The sequence below is a fragment of the Schistocerca cancellata genome, chromosome 9 (genome assembly GCF_023864275.1).
Source record: "Schistocerca cancellata isolate TAMUIC-IGC-003103 chromosome 9, iqSchCanc2.1, whole genome shotgun sequence".
Lineage (NCBI taxonomy): Eukaryota > Metazoa > Arthropoda > Insecta > Orthoptera > Acrididae > Schistocerca > Schistocerca cancellata.
Genome location: NC_064634.1, coordinates 282,260,171 through 282,283,253, shown reverse-complemented (window position 1 = coordinate 282,283,253; position 23,083 = coordinate 282,260,171). Strand labels below are relative to the sequence as shown.

Sequence of the window (23,083 nt, the reverse complement as noted above, 5' to 3'; positions counted from 1 at the left end):
ATTGTGCCCTCATTTTTCTTGAAGTTTCTGCAATATCGAATGGATGACATGTGTGCATGCCTCAGTTATATGATAAATGTTACCTTTACTAAAATGGATCAGTTGTATATGGATAAGGGTGAAATCTGTAATTGCTTTATGAATTATAGAAATAACAGAATTTGCTGCTTCAGTTATGCATAATAGAAAAATTTATTTCAACAAGATGCTTTTCAGCAGCATGATGGCATCACCAGATTACATCTATTGTACGTTATCTCGTAAGGTTTGTGCATATGCAGCAAGTGTAAGGTATTGTATTATTGTTTGTGACAGTGAGTTTATATGGCAAGATTCTACCTTGAAATTTACAGTGGATTGCAATCTATTAATATTTTTTACACTAAAATGGCATATACACTCCTGGAAATGGAAAAAAGAACACATTGACACCGGTGTGTCAGACCCACCATGCTTGCTCCGGACACTGCGAGAGGGCTGTACAAGCAATGATCACACGCACGGCACAGCGGACACACCAGGAACCGCGGTGTTGGCCGTCGAATGGCGCTAGCTGCGCAGCATTTGTGCACCGCCGCCGTCAGTGTCAGCCAGTTTGCCGTGGCATACGGAGCTCCATCGCAGTCTTTAACACTGCTAGCATGCCGCGACAGCGTGGACGTGAACCGTATGTGCAGTTGACGGACTTTGAGCGAGGGCGTATAGTGGGCATGCGGGAGGCCGGGTGGACGTACCGCCGAATTGCTCAACACGTGGGGCGTGAGGTCTCCACAGTACATCGATGTTGTCGCCAGTGGTCGGCGGAAGGTGCACGTGCCCGTCGACCTGGGACCGGACCGCAGCGACGCACGGATGCACGCCAAGATCGTAGGATCCTACGCAGTGCCGTAGGGGACCGCACCGCCACTTCCCAGCAAATTAGGGACACTGTTGCTCCTGGGGTATCGGCGAGGACCATTCGCAACCGTCTCCATGAAGCTGGGCTACGGTCCCGCACACCGTTAGGCCGTCTTCCGCTCACGCCCCAACATCGTGCAGCCCGCCTCCAGTGGTGTCGCGACAGGCGTGAATGGAGGGACGAATGGAGACGTGTCGTCTTCAGCGATGAGAGTCGCTTCTGCCTTGGTGCCAATGATGGTCGTATGCGTGTTTGGCGCCGTGCAGGTGAGCGCCACAATCAGGACTGCATACGACCGAGGCACACAGGGCCAACACCCGGCATCATGGTGTGGGGAGCGATCTCCTACACTGGCCGTACACCACTGGTGATCGTCGAGGGGACACTGAATAGTGCACGGTACATCCAAACAGTCATCGAACCCATCGTTCTACCATTCCTAGACCGGCAAGGGAACTTGCTGTTCCAACAGGACAATGCACGTCCGCATGTATCCCGTGCCACCCAACGTGCTCTAGAAGGTGTAAGTCAACTACCCTGGCCAGCAAGATCTTCGGATCTGTCCCCCATTGAGCATGTTTGGGACTGGATGAAGCGTCGTCTCACGCGGTCTGCACGTCCAGCACGAAAGCTGGTCCAACTGAGGCGCCAGGTGGAAATGGCATGGCAAGCCGTTCCACAGGACTACATCCAGCATCTCTACGATCGTCTCCATGGGAGAATAGCAGCCTGCATTGCTGCGAAAGGTGGATATACACTGTACTAGTGCCGACATTGTGCATGCTCTGTTGCCTGTGTCTATGTGCCTGTGGTTCTGTCAGTGTGATCATGTGATGTATCTGACCCCAGGAATGTGTCAATAAAGTTTCCCCTTCCTGGGACAATGAATTCATGGTGTTCTTATTTCAATTTCCAGGAGTGTATATCTTTCTTGTGGAGTGACTGTATATTCCAAGTTTTCGCAGATAATCACCATACAAAACAATAACACTGCCTATAGTCCCTCAGGGCTATGTTAAAACTGGAGTGATAAATGGTAATACTAGAAAGATATTCATGTTGAACAGGTATTATTAAACTTGGTGTAATTCAAGACAACTAATTGCGGTGACTGAATTTTTTTGTTAACATCTACTTCCCTGTCATCCCTTTGTAAGTTTGTTGTCCCTTTTTCATTCTATATTGCTGCATCCTTCTGTCTTTCATTTCTTCTTTCGCATTTGTAAAGTCTCTTTTGTCTTCATTGTATGCAACTTATTGACTTCAGTTGCCAAAAAGCCATTGGAGAAAAAGTTAATTGTTTTTCTTGCTGATCATCCCTGTATCTAATAAGAATATGCTGCCACTCAGATTTAGGCCTAGTTATATTTGTGGCAATAATTGTGTTTTCTATTTTATTGTATGTTGTAGGTGATTACTGGACCTGTAATGGTTGCTGGTGATCACAAATTTCACCCAGAATGCTTTTGCTGTACATCATGTGGAAGTTTCATTGGCGATGGAGAGTCATATGCACTTGTGGAGCGCTCCAAGCTCTATTGGTGAGTCGTTCTGTGAGCTAGACTTTATTATTGCTAATACAATGGAATTTTAAAATTTGAGGAAATCTCCTCTCACCCACCCCCCTTCACTCTTCCTGCACTTGCAACGTCCCCTCCCCCTTCTCTCTCTCTCTCTCTCTCTCTCTCTCTCTCTCTCTCTCTCTCTCTCACACACACACACACACACACACACACACACACACACACACACACACAAGTATCAGCTTGACAAAAGTCTACTATTTATGGATTAATTAGTGTCGTCATGAAAGCTCTTTTTGGTAGTCAGTTTGCTCTTGGGCTAACGTTCCCACTAAAACCTAGGTACCTGTTTTCCTCAGATGTGCCACCAGAAGAGTAGCAGAACTTTATTTTAAATTCATTGTTGTTTTGGTTTTGTTTATAGATTTTCTTAAAGCTTGTTAAATATATGTTCTCTATTTGTAAACAAGCCATTTTGATTTACGACGGTTTTTTCAAACCATATAGGATGTTCTGTTTGCCTCTGCAAAAACAAATTAAGCTAATTATGGGGTGAGAGCCTGTTGTGTATAGTATAAATTTGTTAGGACACATAATTAACTTTTCGTTTTTGCTTAAATAGTGGTTTCCATGTTTATATTTCTATTTTCAGTGGTCAGTGCTACAAACGCCAGATGCAACCTCTTACAAAGACTGTTGGTGGTATGTCAAATGCACGAAAACCGCATTCGATACGCCTGGTAGAGATACCACCTTTGAATGATGGACAGCGAAGTATTAAACTTAGTGCAGAAGGAGGTCGTGGTATTCCAGTTGTTCATTCTGAACCATATGGATGCCGTGGATTACGGATCTCAGAGTAAGAATCTTTTAACTTTGTCTTTGTTTAGTAGTGTTCATGTATGTAAATATGTACCACACATTTCAATATTTCCATCTCTTTGGTGATTGCGAATAAAAAATGAATGAATTATAAGCTAACATTAAAAGTTTAGTCCAGCTTGTGCATGCTAAGATTCGTGGTAATCATTGTTTCTTAATATGCTGTTTCATGAAGTGCTTTGATGCCATTTATATTTGGAGCAGAATTCAATGTTGTAAATATGTTTAGAGGTTGTGAAAATTGAGTTTCTTTCAGTGTATAAAATGTTAAAACAACTTGTGAGAAAATCAGTGGGTTTGCACCTGGCTGCATTCCTGTAGGTTGTGTGTATAGTGGCTATTACTTGCTGTTGCGACCATGTTTCCCATGGGAAATTATACAGTTGCAATATGTGGTGACATGTGACACTTTGATTTGCGATCGAGTCATAGCTTTGCAGGGAAACTGTGGCTAACTGTTTATTTTTATTGAAGCTATGCAGTAAGGATCAAATACAGTAATAAGGGACAAAAAGCTGTTGCTGTTAAATGTTGAAAGGTCCTTTAATGTGATCAAATTTTTTAGAACGATTTTCGAAACAGTTTCTTTACCAGAATGTAATGTAATTCTTAGTTGGTTTTGAACACTTTAATTTGATTTTGTACATTTTTACATTTATATTTTGTCAGATGTCTGAATTCAAAACTAAGTTCACTGACATTTTATGGTGCTGTTGATAGAAGATAGTCGTGATTTCAGTCAAATTATTAATGCAATTTGTCGGCATAATATTTAGGTAACTGGTTTGGTAATCAGCTGTTGCTGTCGGTGTCTGATGTGTGTAACATTCAGACTCCAACCAAGTAGACAAATTGATGCGGGATAGTAGTTAAGGTGGTAGAAACATCATTTGGAGGATGGCAGGTTAAAATCCTGTCTGCCAACGCAGACTTAAATTTTTGATGGTTTTCTTAAATAATGTATGGCAAATACTGAGATGGTTTCTTTGAAAAATGACAGCAAACTTTCCTTAGCCATTCATAGTGTGTGCCCCATTGCTGTTGACCTAGTCATCAGTAGTACGTTTTCCTGTGAAGCTGTGGAGTATTGTTCACAACATGCTGCCATCTACATGAGACTCAGATTCCTAATGTTGGCCATGCACCTTTTATTTGCATTATCTCTCTTTGTTACGGTAATTTATGTACAGCATCTTCATCCGCATCGGCACTCTGCAAACTGCCATACCGTGTACAGCACTCACAATGTACAACTCCTTTGTTGTTATATCTTACCTACACTGTAATGAGCTGTGGTGTTACATATCTGTACTGATTAAACAGAGATGAAACTTGCAGCTCTTAATGAAATCATTTTTAGCACTTCGATTAGTTGAACTTTACCATGGTGCTACTGTCTCCTAGTTTGAAAGTAGAATATTGGCATTGAATTAATTTCTTTTTGTGAAATATTAGATGAAATAATGTTAATTGCATGCTTATGACAAAATGATTTGCTGTAAATATCAATAAAGCAGATTTTTTTAAAAAGTATTAATTATTTTTGTTGAAAATGGGAAGTTTATTGCCATTTGAGGCCTCAGTACTACTTAATGTTTCTTTCAAATACAAGTGTCTACCATTATCCGTGAGAAAACTGTGCCACCTTGAAAGATTTGTTGTGCTGGAACACAGGTAGCAAAGTTAAACAGTACTGATATGACATTGCTGTAAAGATCTTCAGTTATAAATAAATGGTGCAATTGGAGGAATACTGCAGACAACACTGTGTTCTCAATGGGTCTGCCATTTTCAAAGCAGAGGAAACTGTAAACAAAACCATTACACTGTTGACATTGATGTGAAACTTGCATTACTACTATGTATAAATACATTGATTAGCTTGGTTTTTCTTTGTGTGAGAACCTGTGGAACATTAGTTTTAAAAAAAATCACAAAAAAGGATGTAAAGATTGAGGGAGATCTTAAGTATTGTGTCTGAACTATAGCTGAAATGTATTAAAGCTTTGCTTTTCTTGGGATGTTGATTAAAGTTCTAGTGTCAATATGGGATTTGGTTGCAGTGTTGCTTGCAAGAGAGATGGGGATTCAGACTGGGGTTCTACCACCAGGAGAAGGTATATTGTGGCTTGTGTATTTTTCTTTTGAATAAATGTAAATAGTTCATCTTGTTTATCCAGCTCTGGCAGAAGTTTTACAACAAATTATTATTATTTATTTATTTATTTATCCTACATGTCCGAGATATACAGAGTCTGTCCCAAAAGTTCCTGGAATGAATTTTTAAAAATCATTTATTCAGTATCGGTTCAGTCTTTCCAGAAGTTTCCTAAGTATTCTCCCCGTACTGTGATGCACTGTTGCCAGTGCTTCACCCATTCTTTGAAGTTGTCCTGAAAGTTGTCAATGAGAACCTCCTTCAGTGCAATTGTTGAAGCTGCTTTTACAATCTCCAGGATTCTTTTGACCTTTGGGAATAAAAAGAAGTCTGCTGGTGCCAGATCGGGGCTTTACGGAGACTGGAGCAGTGCTGCCACACACATTTTGGCCAGTAGCTCGGAGGCAATGAGCATGCTGTGGCTGGATGTGTTGTCATGGTGTAGATCCAGTTGTCAAGAATTTCTTTTCAGCCACTTCGATCCTTGTTGTGCAATAGTTAGAGCGATTCACAGTAAAACTCCTTGTTGACTGTTTGTCCTTGCGACATGATTTCACAGTGGATCAAACATTTTCTGTCAAAAAACGCAGTGAGCATTGCCTTGTTTTGTGATTTGCTCATCCTTGTATTTCTCAGGCAAGGAGACTGCTTGGTGTGCCACTTGGTACTATGGTGCTTTGTTTCGGGATTGTACTGAAAAATCCACATCTCATCCCCTGTGGTTACTCTGTCCAAATATTAGGAGTCTGTTTCATAGGACTTGAGCAATTCCTGGCACTTCAATAAAGGATTTTGTTTGTTTCCATGCAGAGTTTCCTTGTTAGAAGATCCTAGTTAAGATGTGGTGAAAGATTGATTTGGGTATTCCACACTCCTCTGCAATCATCTGAACCATTAATAGTTGGTCCTTGTCCACAACTTGCAAGTTTTGGACAGGGTCACCCTTTTGGTGATGTTGCCTGGCATCCTGAGTGGTCATTGTTGTTTATGGACACCCAACCTTCCTGGAACCTTTTGTGCCACATGAAAGTTTGGCTTTATTTCAGTGCCTCATCACTGTAGGCTTTCCGAAGCATTTAAAGCATCTTTGCCCCATTTTTTCCCCAGTTTCACACAGGACTTGATTGCATGAAGGTGCTCCAAAATCTGGTCCATTTTTTGCTCGACAAGAGTGCAGTAGATACTTATGAGTGTAGCATGACCTGACCTCAACAACTGCCCACAGGTGACTGACACTTCTCTCGTTTCGAAGCTTCGATCCCCCCCCCCCCCCTCCCCCCCCTCCCAGAAGCTCTACCCAGCCACGCAGTGTTGTCACCTATCAAAAATCTGACCATGAACTTTTGGGACAGACCCTGTACAACAATGTGAGATACAAATTTTAAACTGTGAGTTGTACAGTATTGCTAAATTTCTTGGCTTATTTGATAACACACTAATAACTGAACACTGCACTGTGCATAAGACGAGATTTGCAGCTAAAAATTTAATTAACTTCAAGTTAGTAACACTAGAAATTAAAAATTAAACACACAATCATAATAGCACAACTCTGACCAGTTATGTACTGTTCCATTATACTTACATTCAGACATACTGTAGTACAGTCACACTGAAAATTAAAAGTACAAGAAATGTTCAAAAAAATTGGGTTCTAAGCAGTCAACAACAGAAAAGTGTGTGCAAGAATGACATTTTTTTCTTTATTCCTAAATGCATTTCTACTTTCCAAAACTGTTAGGGGTAATTAATTGTAAAAGTACACTTCCTTTATTTCTTGCATTGAGTAAACTTTTGGTGGATCTTTTACTATTCAGGTGAATGTCTAAACTAGAATGAGTATTATGATTAGAATAGACTTATTGATTTCAAACAAATGCAAATTCATATTAACAAAAATCACAGTTTCTAAGACGTAAATGCAGGGAACAGGCAGTATTTTCAGTTCCCAGAAAGTTGGGTTAGTGGAGGTACATGGAGACATATGCTTCATCCTTGAGAGCTTTCTTTCTATCACAAAAATTTTACCAACCAGCTCTCAAAATAGGATCCCGTATGGAGAAAACCCTGAGTGAATAAAGCAAAATAAACTGTTTTTAGGATTGAGTGAGCACTATTTCTTTACTAGCATTTCTCTGTGAATATTGCTTTGTAGGTTATTGTGTATCATAGACTGAAGACATTTGATCTCCTTAACTTGCTCTATTGTTTCATCATCAATTAGTATGGGCTTCACGTAGGTAGGATGATTTTTGGAGGCACTGAAAAGCATATGAGCAGTTTTGCTTTTTTAAAATATTATTTTGGTTTATGCATCCAGAAAATTAGCCTGTTGATAGATCCTGATATTACTTCCTTTACGGTCTGAAGAGATGGATTTTGGAGGAGATTTGGGTCATCTGCAAACAATACAGGTAAGACAGGTCATTGATAAATAAGAGGAAAAGTAAGGGCCCAAGAACTGTTGAGGGGCACCAAAACTGATGATAATTTCGTTGTATATAACTTTGTACATTGTTTCTAAAAAGAAAGATGATGAGACTTACCAAACAAAAGTGCTGGCAGGTCGATAGACACACAAACACAAACATACACTCAAAATTCTAGCTTTCGCAACCAACGGTTGCCTCGTCAGGAAAGAGGGAAGGAGTGGGAAAGATGAAAGGATTTGGGTTTTAAGGGAGAGGGTAAGGAGTCATTCCAATCCCGGGAGCGGAAAGACTTACCTTAGGGGGGAAAAGGACAGGTATACACTCGCGCGCGCACACACACACACACATATCCATCCACACATACACAGGCACAAGCAGACATTTGTAAAGGCGAAGAGTTTGCCTTTACAAATGTCCGCCCGTGCCTGCATACGTGCGGACGGACACGTGTGTGTGTGTGTGTGTGTGTGTGTGTGTGTGTGTGTGTGTGTGTGTGTGTGTGCGCGCGCGCGCGCGCACCCGTCCCTCCTACATTGTTTGTTGGAGAATTCAACCACCCGCCTGCTATTAGTGAGGTATGACTGAACCCACATATTGCAAGTGCTCCAGTTTTTCAAGCAGCCAAGAGTGATGAAGTCAAATGCTTAAAGTCAGTTTTACGAAAAGATCAGACACAATATTTATCATTAAAAGCATGCAGAACTTTTTCAGTAAAAGAAAATAAAGCTTTATTTAAGAAACCTCTTTTTGCAAAAACTAAACAGATATTTGTGAGCAGGCAGTACTTATCAAGGAATGAAATTACAAAACAATATGTTACTTTTTCTAGAATCTTCGATATGACAGACAGAACGGAGATGGGTTCATAATTGTTAAAATATTTTGCCCCCCCCCCCCTTTTTTTTTTTTTTGAACACAGGAATAACTTTAGCAATAATGATTTTATAGCAAAATTTTTCAGTAAAAAATCAGAAATGCTGCAACATTATATGAATATGAGTCTGTATTATTTTATTATTGTTGTTGTTATTATTATTATTCTTATTCTTATTCTTCTTATTATTATTATTTTAGTGAATTTTACAATATTGCTTGCTGTCTACTGTTCGTATTAAAAGTATGTTGAAATAGCTTTTTGTGCTATTGAGATCAGATGTATAATATTTGTATTATTAGTGTAAATACTATGGTAAGAATTTACCCATGTTTTAGTGTTCAGTTTCATAAATATCCCCTTTATATTAGTTTAAATATGTTTCAAAATATAAGGTAGTAAATATAGAACTGAGTCACTCTTAGAACATTACCTTACTATGGCTTCTCTTACATTAATATTTATCGTAGTAACTATGTGTCTACAAATGGAAGAAGGCATTCTCAAGGTCTGCTGTTGAAGACTGACAGCAATAACAGTAGCGCCTGCTTTGATAAAGGTGTTGTCTGAGATAAGGATTTGTTTGTTTTTTGAAGGTATGAGTGAAAGGTGATGACCAGAGGTCAGAACAGTATGACTCATGTTCTCAGATAAGGACTATCTTGTGGTCATTCAGACAGTGTACAGCAGTGTGAACTTGTGTTTTGCAGGATACTGAGTATAGTTCATGGCAAAGTTGGCAAGTTGGCTGTATCACTTCTTGAGGCAGCCTTTAGATTATGCTGCCATCTATCACGTTATAGGTACTGTTGTTCATATACAAATGTGTGATGCATGTTCCTGCTTTGATCTAGTTGAATGCCAATAGTGTTATGTCTTTGCATTGGGAATTTAGTTGTCACAAATTGCATAGTAATACTGCTCTTGAAGCTACAGTTAGTTAATTCTATATTGAAGTTAAGTATCTCAGGATACAAGGAATAATTGGGAGCATAATATCTTTAAGCCATTGCTTGTGGTATGTGTGTCATATAGCAGCAGCTTTATCACAGGAAAAACCTCAAAAATAGACAAATTACCAACAGCAATAATAGACTTTAAAGATTTTGTTAAAAAATGAAATAAAATGCTGAATCAGTAACAGCATGAAAAGGATTATGAACAAATGACTAAATGGATTGGACATATTGCATGTTTAATAATAAAGAAAATTTTTAAGCGATTTAATGATAATTTTTAAAGATTAGATAGGCTGCCATTTTAGAACAGGTCCTTTGTCTGCTTTGGAGGGTCTTGCTAAGCAAATGATGATACAAATATTCTGACTTCAAAGAATATTGTTTATTGTGAACAGTTTTTCTCATATCCTTCTCTCAGAGAACAAATGGCTGCACAAGAGTTCAATTGTTCATTGCACCAGAAAATTTGCATGTTCATTATTCTGATATTGTTGCACTTCGGTGGCATATTGAGCAAGTATTTACTTCTTAGTGTTTGCACAATAATGTATTTTACCCTTTTGTGCATGCCTTTGCATGTGTTTGGGGGTCTGATGATTTGTCCTTTACTAAGATGTTTATCTTATTTAATTTTTTAAATTGTTGATATTATCCATAAGCACATATATTGCTGGGAAAACCAAACACATGTTGTAAAGTAATGTGTCCTGCTTCTAATGACACCTTATGATGTACATTTAATGAAATTTGTAAACTACAGACTGCATGTTATGAAAGGTATATACTTAAGAGTTTCCTTTCTTGTCTTATGCACAGTATTTGTAAAACTGATTTGTGAATGACCCCTGGGGAATGACAATAACCGTTGAAGTTGTGTAGTTCAGATTGATAGCAAGAACAGAACAGGATATTTCTGTGATTTTTATAAGATGAAAACTGCAAAAGACAAAAATTGTTTTAACAGTATTTAAAAGAAATTTCTCTTTTTTTAAAATTTCATTGTAACTTTCCATGTTGTCAGCAAGAACATAAGATGAGTTTGTTATTTTGTTGAAATTTGTTAGTAATGAGATTAAAAAACTAATGGGTTCCACATGTTAACTGAAAAATCCAGGTCTTCTTTTCACTAGTGAAGAAATTATCAATAAAATAGCAAGGTAGAAGCCCATTGATGCCCATGTCTCTGTGTTAAAGTTGTTGAAGGAAATAGAAATTGAACTAAATAATTCTTGTGACAATAATTATAATCGGTAATTTGTGTTCAGAAGTTTGAGTGAAGTTAGTGTCAAACATCTTTTCTCTAAGTTTGATCAATTTCTTGTAATCAGATTTTACGAGGTAGTAGACACAGTTATGTTGTCAAGGTGTTAAGTTTCCAGAATAACACTGTATGCATACTGCAGATAAGTCAGTGGAGAAACTGTAGGTGCTGATTTGTGTTCCTTGTTATGTAAATTCACAATGGCAACAATCAGTTATTGATAATAGTACTCAATAGGGTAGATAAAAAAAATCTACTCACGAAGCAGTGGCAGAACACACATATAAAAGACTGTTGTGATTAGCAAGCTATTGGAGCTCCGAAAGTTTGCCAATCACAATAGTGTCTTGTGTGTGTTTGCCGCCGCTTGGTTAGTAGATTTTTTTATCCAACCAGTTAAATAATTTTATTATGTAACTTCATTTTTATGTCTTTAAAGTTCCATGTTATAAGCCAGACTTGCAAACATGTGAATGTCTGATGCACAAAATGCAGTTTGTAAAGTAGGACTGTTCTAATGGTTAAAAACTGTTTCCTATTTGAATTCAACTCAGATTTACCACAGATAATGTATGAGCTTCAAAGTTAGATAAAAATCAGTAAAATGATAATTTGCATTGAAAAACAGGATTAGTTAAACATCACATTTGTTTTAAATTTGTCTTTCATTATTAGAAAACCCTACTTCTTTCCTTTTACTTTAGCTTGCATATACAGGAACTTCTTTACACCTCAAGGGTCCCATAAAGAATAGGGTTAAGTGCAGTCTAACGTGTGAATCTTTCTCTTACTGTTTGAGACTGATAAGCATTACATGCCCATTGTCTGTAGTGCTCTGTGAATGTTTAGTATTACTGTTCTTATTTTCTTGAGTTTTGTTTTGACTCTTTACATATACAGTTTTCAAAATAAAATGTTCCTTTTGTGCATCCACTATTAATATCAATTAAATGAAACTGCACAACATAGGTGGAATTTGCTGTTGTAAGTTAGAGGTAGGTAATTAGTGTAGCTAAAATCAGTGGATGCAGTAGTTAGATGAAGTAGATACAAAATTTAACACTTCAAAACCAAACATAATCAAAACAATTCAGAAATTAGGACAGTTATGCTCGAATTGGAAAAAGTACTTCATATTTTGTGTAACTTAACTGCACATTCAATACTGCAAAGGTTCGTCCAGTAAAAGTAATGTTTTTCTCCCCCTGAACTATCCAACTGAGCAAATTTTTCTGCTCCTTGTGACCTCACTGTCAAAAGTGTATAAATTCTAATCTTCCTTCCTTCTGTAGGTTTTACAAAGGAAGGGTGTATATCGGGTGTTTCTGATTCACTGTTGGATAAAGACCTCTTCAAAGTGCCATATGTCTCAAACTGCTAATAAACTCTAGTCATAAACCATCCAATAAAGATACGTTGGAAATTTATTTTTAAATATGACACTGAATTTCCCTAAATGAACTCGACAAAAATTTTAGTTCTGTATTACTGTCGGCTCATTCAGCAATTCTCATTACTACTCATTATGGTCTTCCTTGTACACTTACTGTGTACCGTTATTGTGTTGCTACAGTGCATTTTCAGTCCTACTCTCGCACGTACTCCAGCGACTTCAATCGTTCTTTATTACACTAGTTCATTTGAGGAGAACAAAACAGATCTCAACCACAAATTTAATGTGCTGTAGGAAAAAATGGGTTATATATACTCATTCATGAGCCTCATGATAAAGGAAAAAATTTCCCATTGTTGCAGGGAGTAGTTTTGCTAAAGTCAGTTGTCCGACTTACAAACTCTCCTCAGTGGTAAATAAGTATATGTTATTACTTTCATATTTTTGTGTTCAATAGCTGCATTTTTTCCTATTCACTTCAATTCCAATCAATTTCAAAGTCACAAGGCTTCATCTTACGGCATAAATGATGGATGTCCAGTACAGCCACAGATAAATCATCTCAACAAGAGACAGCATCCATCTATCAACATGTATAGCCATATGTGTTTATAGCTCCCTCATGTTCACATCTCACCACCTCATCTCCGACTGCTTCAAAATACATGAACTCTAAGATCCATAAGGTTTGCAGGAGAGCTTCTGTAAAGATTGGAAGGTAGGAGACGAGGTACTGGCAGAAGTAAAGCTGTGAGGACGGGCTGTGAGTCGTGCTTGGGTAGTTCAGTTGGTAGAGCACTTGCCCGCGAAAGGCAAAGGTCCCAAGTTCGAGTCTCGGTCTGGCACACAGTTTTAATCTGCCAGGAAGTTTCATCCATAAGACCTGTTCACAGTTTGGATATAAACGAAGGATTCTCCTGTTATCAGTAGGTCATATCTCTTCTATGAAATGCAACACACTCTGTAAGTTATTTAGTTATTAACTAATCGACTTTTAACTGTATTCAATAACTCTGCATTCCTTGTAACAATACGGGCAGACGCGTTGAAAGAATCTGAAATATATTTCCATTGACTTAGGTCATGTGATCTGATGTCACCGTCACTGAGACTCCAAAGTGTAAAATATGTAGTTGTTTGGTTAACGAAGTGTCGAAATTGTGAATTTTACTTGTGTAGAGTAATGGCCTAAAACTAAAGAAAGCTTGCTGTTCATCTGCAATGTCGATGACAATCTTAACAAAAATCCCTCTGACATGGCGAAGAAATATGGTTTAGTGCCACCTGTCACAAAATTAGGAAATGTTCTTAAATGCTCAGGGTATATAATGGTGCATGTGGATCCAAAAAGGAAGAACATTCATATTTCTGCATTCAGTGATGTGGGAAATAGTCTTCTAAATTAGCTTCAAGGACTGAGGAGTGGAAACATTCCTATAAGCTGAATCATACTGCAAGAGAAGGCTCATAAAATAACTCTTGAAGTTTGGTATTGAAAATTTCAGTGCAGTGAATAACTTGTTGAATTGTTTTAAAAACATCATAATCAATTATGTTCCATGAGTAACTGATATGTTCTATAAGAAGATAATTTGCAATGCTTTGAGATCAGCAATTTTTTTTGTAAGTGATTTTATTTCGCTTTTTAGTTAGACCAAAAATAAGAGGCTGAAATAAAATTAGCTTGTAGCCAGTTATGCACCACATTTCATTTTTATAAAAATCATGTTTGTAGCCATTGTTCTAACTTGTCTAAGTAGCTTGTGGAATGACAAACATTAATTTATTGTAGAGTGCAAGAGATTGAACTGAGAGAATGATAGTTATGACATTAGTGATAAGCAGTATAAAGAAACATGAAACCACAATCAGAAGAAATTCAGAGTTCGCAACAAGTAATGTAACAGTTTAGTGATCATCCTTTGTATTTGCTAAGCAAAGATGGCTATGGTTGTCTTTAGTGTCTCTCATCCATATTGCTCCTGTATGTTTTCAAATGCATTTATCCACCGTCTTTAGGTCTTTAACTTGGTTTTTTCTTACCTGGTTGAATCAAGCCAAAATCTTTGTGTATATACTATTATTCGTCTGGGTACATGTCCTGCACACCTCCATTTCCTTTCCCTCCCTGTTTACATTCCATTGTGTTCAGCAATACATTTTTTTCCTCTGCTAGTAATGCCAGTACATGTCTCTATTGTTTGCTGAGCAACCCGCTGTTTTAAATAGTTGAATTAAAAGTCCATGAATCGATTGACTCGCTATCATAAGTCAAAAGTAGTAGCCCACAATTATTGCAAATTTTGTATCAGACACCTTGGAAAACTTGTTATGGAACATTGTTTTAGTTTATGAAGTATTACAGGCCATTTTGCCTCTGCCCCCCCCCCCCCCCCCCCCCCCCCCCCCCCCCCCCCCCCCCCCCCGTTCATGCAGTCAGTTTCAACTACCCTTGGGACCGATGACCGTAGCAGTCTGGTCCCTTTAATCCCACAAACCAACCAATCAACTACCCTTAGTACAGAATCTCATTAAACTGATTCTGTTACCTACTCGTTAATTTCTACTATTTTATTTTTTGTGTGTTATTTTAGTTCTGTAATAATTCTTCAGACTTACTTCAAAAGTAGGTATATTAAGTTTTAATGTTTCTTATCAAAGTTCACTTGCAATAAAGGCATGTGGTACAATGAAAGCAGCAAAAAGCTGGTGGTTCATACATGTTCCACTACCAGGTGATATTTTAGATACCAAGTATTGGAGGGAAAGAAATCCTTGCAAAACTCTTTAGATTCTGAATTTCCTACAGTCCCGATGAAATAAGCTGTAACACTGATGTATATATTCTACACTGTATCAGTGCTGTGTTTCCTGTAGTCTGTTAGTATAAAATTTATTGAAACTCTGTCAAAAGCTTTTCTAATAACTACATGATTTTGCTGTATCCACTTTTAAAGCCAGCTTGTTCCTCAGCACATTTGAAATTTAATGATATTTCATTGAAGGTGGCTGTAATTGTAGTGAAAATCTGAAAATCTTGTACATTGCAGAAAGGGGAGAAGGCTGGTAGGTCTATAGGTCTACAGCGTTTCTTTCTTTCTTTCTTTCTTTCTTTCTTTTTTTTTATTTTTTAAGCATAAAAATTACAGAAGTATTCTAGTATTGGAGAATTTTCTTCTCTTGAAGACACTGTAATTTTTGTTCTAGATCCCTTTATTTCTCCATGGTTTTGACCATATAGTGTATGTTGAAGTTGAAATGCTATGATCTTTGACATACTTCTCCTCATCATACAGTACCTGGAATTTCTTTATATGGTTCATCTTGTTACTGCAGGAATGTCATTATTTTCATTACTCACTGTCTGTTTCTAATTCATTTCTTTAATTATACAACATATACAAAAATACTCGGACTGTTGTTACTGTACCATCTCCTCAACATAAGTTTTCATGTTCTTCCATTCCCAACATCTTTCCACAGGTATCATATCCATGTGGAAAAGTGAGTTGCAAAACCTGCCTAATCCACCCACTCAACACTTCATGCTCGTCTTGTCACAGGCTTACCCTAACCCGTCGGAGGCAGGGCGATAAGTGAAAGTAGCCATTCGTAAACCATCTCTGCTGCTAACACTGTACACAGCTTTGTATATTGGTATGACTACCAACCAGTTGTCTACCAGGATGAATGATCACTGTCAAACTGTTGCCAAGAATAAAGTTGACTAACTAGTGACACAACATGCAGCTGAGCATAGCATTGCTCAATTTTCATGATTGCTTCAAAACTCTGGACGTCTATATCCTTATCCTGTCATCACCTTCTGCAAACCATACAGATGGGAGCTATCCTTGCAATACAGCTTCGCTCTGGTAATAGTTCTGGCTTCAATGGCTGGTAATACATTGTCCCTACTCACTCCACATAACTGTTTACCTTTCCTCCTTCCTGTCACCCCTCCTAGTTAACATCCTCATCACTTTAAGTGTGTGCTGCTAACTACCAACCCCCTCTTCCTGCCTCCTCTGCCTCTCTTCCTACTCCACCCAAAACAACCCCTACCTCAACCTAGTCCACCTGCTGAACTGCAGCACCGGCATTGTGCATCCAGCTGGTGCTGCGTGCGTGCGCGTGTGTGCGTGCGCGCCCGCGTGTTTGTAATCCAGCCCAAGAAAGATTTACTCTGAAAGCTAGCAAGTTCACTTTCTTTTTTGTGCACACCTGTTGACTTCTTAGTGCTTCGTCTTTTCAGGGAGTTGTCTCCCTTACTATTAAAGTATTTTAATATTCTTATTACTTCTTTAGTTATTTATGACCAAACTTCCATCGAATCTTCTCACATTCTTTTGAAAATATTTATGAATAGTAGTGTTTAATTCAGGATATTGTATGATATTCCTGTTGTTTGTTAGAAACTCTGACTTTTTCTTTAAATATCGGTGTGTTTAATTGTAGATTTTGACTGCGTCCATGATAAGTTGTTTACCTCTAGTATTGGATCTGTTCCTACTGTGCTTCTTTTATCATTTGGTTTTTTAAAAGTTGTATAGAGTTTTAACAATGTGTAAAATTTTATTACTATTTGATAATATCGTCAGTTTTATTTTTAGTTCAGTTTGGCTCCTATCAAACTTTTTTCCTCCTGGAAAAATAGACTACAAAGTACATGTTGTTTGTATAAGGAAATTCCAGTAACATTAAGATCTGACCTTTTCTGATTCACCACAGTGACTGCAGTGGGTGTTGATCAGTAGTCCATTTACATTTGTTCTCCCTGAGGTAATCCATGAAATTGTCACTAACACTTGCATTGCGTGACTATGCAAATTTCGTAATGGTTGAATGAAACATGAATGATTTGTGACTGAAAGTAAACTAAAATTTCCAGTTTTTACCTCAAAAGCTGTTCAGTCTGTTGCCTGATTTGCTTAAGGGGCTCTTAAGTTTTCTAGACTATAAAATAGTCCATACTGCCTTCATGACACTAAGTTATGACTTATATGAAGGAACTATGTCACTCACAGGGAAAATTCAAATGTATGTTAGAATCAGGAAGTCAAACTTTTTTATTTTTTATGCAAAGTGCAGTTCTCGGGAACTCCTTCCAACTCTCCTCTTTTTTTTGTTTTGTTGTGGTCTTCAGACCAGGGACTGGTTTGATGCAGCTCTCCACGCTACTCAATTGTGTGGAAGCCTCTTTATCTCCGAGTAACTACTGCAACCTGCATCCCACTGAATCTGCTTGGTGTATACCTTGATGCCTCAGAACGTGTCTCACCAACTAACCCCTCCTTCTAGTCAAGTTGTCCCACAAATTCCTCTTCTCCCCAGTTCTGTTCAGTACCTCCTCATGCTCTGTCTCTGACAGAATTACGATGTCTTCAGCAAACCTTCAAGTTTTTATTTCTTCTCCATGGATTTTAATTGCTACTCCAAATTTTTTCTTTTGTTTCCTTTAGTGCTTCTTCAATATGCAGATTGAATAACACCGGGGATAGGCTACAACCCTGTCTCACTCCCTTCCCAACCAATGCTTCCCTTTCATGCCCCTCAACTCTTGTAACTGCCATCTGTTTCTGACCACATTGTAAATAGCCTTTTGCTCCCTGTAGTTTACCCCTGACACCTTCAGAATTTGAAAGAGAGTATACTGTCAACATTGTCAAAAGCTTTCTGTAAGTCTACAAATGCTAGACATGTAGGTTTGCCTTTCCTTAATCTATCTTCTAAGATAAGTCGTAGGGTCAGTATTGCCTCACGTGTTCAAACATTTCTACCAATGGAAGAGTTTTGTCATGGCATGCTCTTGTCTACTCCTGGGGTCTTGTTTCAACTTAGGTCCTTCAGTGCTCTGCCAAATTCTTCACGCAGTATCACATCTCCCATTTCATCGTCATCTAAGTATTCTTCCATTTCCACAATATTGCTCTCAAGTACATTGCCTATCTATAGACCCTCTATGTACTCCTTCCACCTTTCTGCTTTCCCTTCTTGGCTTATGACTGGTTTTCCATCTGAGCTGCTGATATTCGGATAGGTGGTTCCCTGTTCTCCAAAGGTCTGTGCAATTTTCCCGTAGGCAGTATGTACCTTATCCCTAGGGATATATGCTTCTACATTGTTAAATTTGTCCTCTAGCTGTCCCTGCTTAGCCATTTTGCACTTCCTGGCTATCTCATTTTTGAGATGTTTGTGTTCCTTTCTACCTTCTTCATTTACTGCATTTTTATATTTTACCCTTTCATCAGTTAAATTCCATATCTCTTCTGTTACCAAAGGATATCTACTAGTCCTCATCTTTTTACCTATTTGATTCCCTTCACTATTTCATCTCTCAAAGCTACCCATTCTTCTTGTATTGTATTTCTTTCCCCTGTTCTGGTCAATTGTTCCCAAATGCTCTCTCTGAAACTCTCCACAACCTCCGGTTCTTTCGGTCTATCCAGGTCTCATCTCCTTAAATTCCTACCTTTTTGCAGTTCCTTCAGTTTTAATCTACAGTTCATAACCAATAAATTGTGGTGAGTGTCTACATCTGCCCCTGGAAATGTATTGTAATTTAAAACCTGGTTCCTAAATTCTTTCTTCCCATTATATAATCAGTCTTAAACCTTCCAGTTTCTCCAGGCCTCTTCCATGTATACAACCTTCTTTCATGATCCATAAACCAAGTGTTAGCTATGATAAAGTTGTACTCTGTGCAAAATTCTACCATGTGGCTTCCTCTTTCATTCCTTACCCTCAGTCCATATTCACTTAATACTTTTCCTTCTCTTCCTTTTCCTGCTATTGAATTCCATCCCCTATGACTATTAAATTTTTATCTCCCTTATCTGAGTAATTTCTTTGATCACAATATACATCTCTTCAATCTCATCATCATCTGCCTCCCCAGTTGGCACATAAACTTGTACCACTGTGGTAGATGTGGGCTTCATATCTATCTTGGCTACAGTAATGCGTTCACTATGCTGTTCATAGTAGCTTGTCCGCTTCCTATTTTATTATTATTATTATTATTATTATTAAAACTACTCTTGCATTATCCTTATTTGATTTTGTATTTATAACTGTGTATTCACCTGACCAGAAGTCCTGTTCCTCCTACCACCAAACTTCCCTAATTCCCACTATATCTAACTTTAACCTATCCATTTCCCTCTTCTAATTTTCTAACCTACCTACCCTATTAAGGGATTTGACATTCCGTGCTCCGATCTGTAGAACACCAGTTTTGTTTCTCCTGATAACAATGTCCTCTTATCATAATTATTATTGTCACCATATAACTGCTCTATAAAATGTTATCAAGAGGAAACACTGACTTTCTCAAGTTTTACATAAAGTTGAATCAGTGTTTTTATTTGAAAAAAGTAATCACATGGTACACAATGAATGAAAATCTTTGTCTGTCAGAGAAGGAACTACATGTGCTCCTAAAAGGTAATACTTACCTTCTTTTTCAATAATTAACTTAGTCTTTTTCATATCATTACTATTTTATTCTTCAGAATCGGAAGAAATTATTCGGCTGGGGAACATTTAGTCTGTAAAGTTAATTCCTTATTTGATCCCAAGAGTGAACTATTAGTTTAAAGGAATCCATTTTGAGATCAGACCACATCTAATGAGGAAGACTATGATTGGGCACAGGCAGGACAGGGATTTAATAATGGTCTGAGGGGGTTTATGTGATGAATTAAGAATAAGAATGCACAAGCAGCACTGTGAAGCTAGGAGCCAGACTTAAAATGACCAACAGTATACTAATAAGTCATCATTTGTGAAGCATTACACTGATTTGAAAAGAAAGTACAGAAAATTTGATAGTCGATGGAGAACACGTGCTAATGCTTTGTCTTTCACATGTAGTGCTCTGAATAATTATAAAACAAATAATTTATCAGCTATTTTGCTTGTTGTTGTTGTGGTCTTCAGTCCTGAGACTGGTTTGATGCAGCTGTCCATGCTACCATATCCTGTGCAAGTTTCATCATCTCCCAGTACCTACTGCAACCTACATCCTTCTGAATCTGCTCAGTGTATTCATCTCTTGGTCTCTCTCTACGATTTTTACCCTCCACGCTGCCCTCCAATGCTAAATTTGTGATCCCTTGATGCCTCAGAACATGTCCTACCAACCAGTCTCTTCTTCTTGTCAAGTTGTGCCACAAACTCCTCTTCTCTTCACTTCTATTCAATACCTCCTCATTAGTTATGTGATCTACCCATCTAATATTCAGCATTCTTCTGTAGCACCACATTTCGAAAGCTTCTATTCTCAATTTTGCTTATTACATATTAAAAGCAAATGATTTCTCTCATTTAACAGCTCATTCAGTTAGCTGAGTTTGGTAAGGAAGTTTGTTACATAAATATGTATTTTTACTGTTCTACTACCTTTTGAAACAATTACTGTGTCATAATAGTATTGATGATGATGATGATGATGATGATGATGATGATAGGTTGATGCATAAGTTACCGTGTTTGTTCTGCATGTAGAATTCATATTACTGTGTTTTTTTAAATTGTCATTTTTTATTTGTAGTTCACTGTTGCCTTAAGTTTGCATATTGTCATTTTATCATTTGGAGAGAGTGAGTGGAGTTGTGGAAAATGGTGTGCAAATTGGAGAAATCATAACATTTGACACATTTTTCTGTTTGAGTTCCATAGATAGGTGATGGCAGCAAAGAGGGTCAGAAACATTTACACCGTGTATGAGGATAATTCCATTGCACAGAGCCTGGCAAGAAAATTGTTTTCTTATTTTAGGGAGGATTGTTTTGACATTCTGGCTTTGAAAGAGATCATTTAAATCCAATAATCCACAATGATCCAAGTCAGTTTACTCGAAAACTGGCAAATTGGCAAGTTTTATGAACTCTGATCATTCCACCACCATGCGACATTTGTATGCATTGGGGAAGGTTCAAAAATCGGGTGTATGGGGTACTGCATGCTCTGAGCCAAAATCATAAATATTAGCAGGTGGACATATGTGCACCTGCTTGCTCGTCATCAGATGTCTTGTGAACACCACCGACATTTCTATCCTGTGTTATTACTGATGATGAGAAATGGTGTTTTTATGCTAACATCAGGAAAATAAAGGCATAGTTGAGCTCAAAGAAGCACCTCCCCATACAAAGACCTGTGCACATGCACAAAAGATAGTTACGCGTTTGGTGGAACAGTGATGGTGTAGTGTAATAAGATTGTTTCCCCAAGGCGTAACCTTCACTGCTGACATTTATTGTCAGCAACTGAGATGCCTTGTGGATGCAATGCCAAGAACAGCGACCAGGAAGACTGCATAAAGTGATGCTACTCAACAGTAATGCCTGCCCATATTCTGCTAGACTGACAAAAAACACTACAAAGGAGTTTGGTTAGGAAGTCATTCTGTACCCACTTTATTTACCTGATCTTGCAACTCAGGTTTTCACCATTTTCACTGTGTTGAACAACCTTCAAGGACCTACCTTTCTGGCTGAAAATGCATTCCGAACATGGTTCAATGAGTTCTTCACCTCAGAACCACATAATTTCTACAGTTGTGGAATTGAGAAGTTACCACAGCATTGGCAAGCTGTTTTAAATAGTGAAGTAGAATATATTATTGATGACTAAAGTCTGTTGTGTATGTATTGTGTTGATTAAACTTGAAGGAAAAACACTACACAGTAAGGCCTCAGCCTAATAATAATAGTCATAATAATAATAGTGATAAGAGGCTTGGGAAAAAGAACATACAGATGATTGGCAAAATTTAAAAAAAAATTATAGAAAAAGCACAAGCCCTCATTCCTCTGAAGAATACAAAGCACCCTTGGTGGGACACTGATTGTGAGAATGCACTCGTCACCAGGGAATTGCCATACCAGAAATACAACAGTAACAAGTCCCCAAAAAATTTACAGGTGTTCAACGAAACATGAAAAGACAACAGCAAAAATTATTAGACAATCAAAGAGGAAATACCTGAAGGAACAGCTACACTTTGTAGAGGACAACTTCCGCAACTACAACGCAAGGGACTTCTACAGGATGTTCACAGGGCACATCTGAGGATACACACCACTGAACCTCTGCTTTAGAAATAATGACAGAAAATTGTCACTGACGGATAAAGAGAATTGTAAGGTACTGGCACAGTACTTCTCAACTGCCCAGAACTCACAGATAGATTCCCAGATGAAGAACCTACAGACCGACACACAGGCTCACTACCCCCGACACAAGAGGAAGTCCACAGGCACATCCTCAGCCTCATCCTCAGCCTCAAAAACAACAGGACATCTGGTGAAGATGGCATAGTGGCCGAACTACTGAAAAACCTCGGACCAAACTCTCGGAGAACTCGCACAGATCATCAGAGATATATGGATGTCAGAAAAGTTGCCAGACAGATGGAAATGCACACTGATCCATCCTCTGTGCAAAAAGGGTGACCCTACAGATGTGAACAATTACAGGGACACCTCACTAATACAAGTCACATACAACGTATTTCAGCTTGCCTACTCCAAAGAACATGGAACCAACTGGAACATAAGATCGGCAAATACCAGGCAGGCTTCTTCCTGATCGCTCCTGCACAGAGCAAATCTTCAATCTGAAGACTACTCTGAAAATCAAAGCCCTCAGGAAGTCAAGTCACATGCACCTTCATTGACTTCAAGAAGGCATATGAC

General features: G+C 38.2%; 1 protein-coding gene across 1 annotated transcript in view; it reads left to right on the top strand.

Annotated features, from left to right (window-relative positions):
• The window catches only part of LOC126100147 (LIM domain kinase 1), a 158,207-nt gene that overhangs the window by 50,945 nt on the left and 84,179 nt on the right, over positions 1-23,083 (top strand). The window contains exons 4-6 of the mRNA XM_049910689.1: positions 2,309-2,439; positions 3,074-3,280; positions 9,478-9,570. Coding sequence (XP_049766646.1) covers positions 2,309-2,439; positions 3,074-3,280; positions 9,478-9,570 — 431 coding nt within the window. The remainder of the gene's footprint in view (positions 1-2,308; positions 2,440-3,073; positions 3,281-9,477; positions 9,571-23,083) is intronic.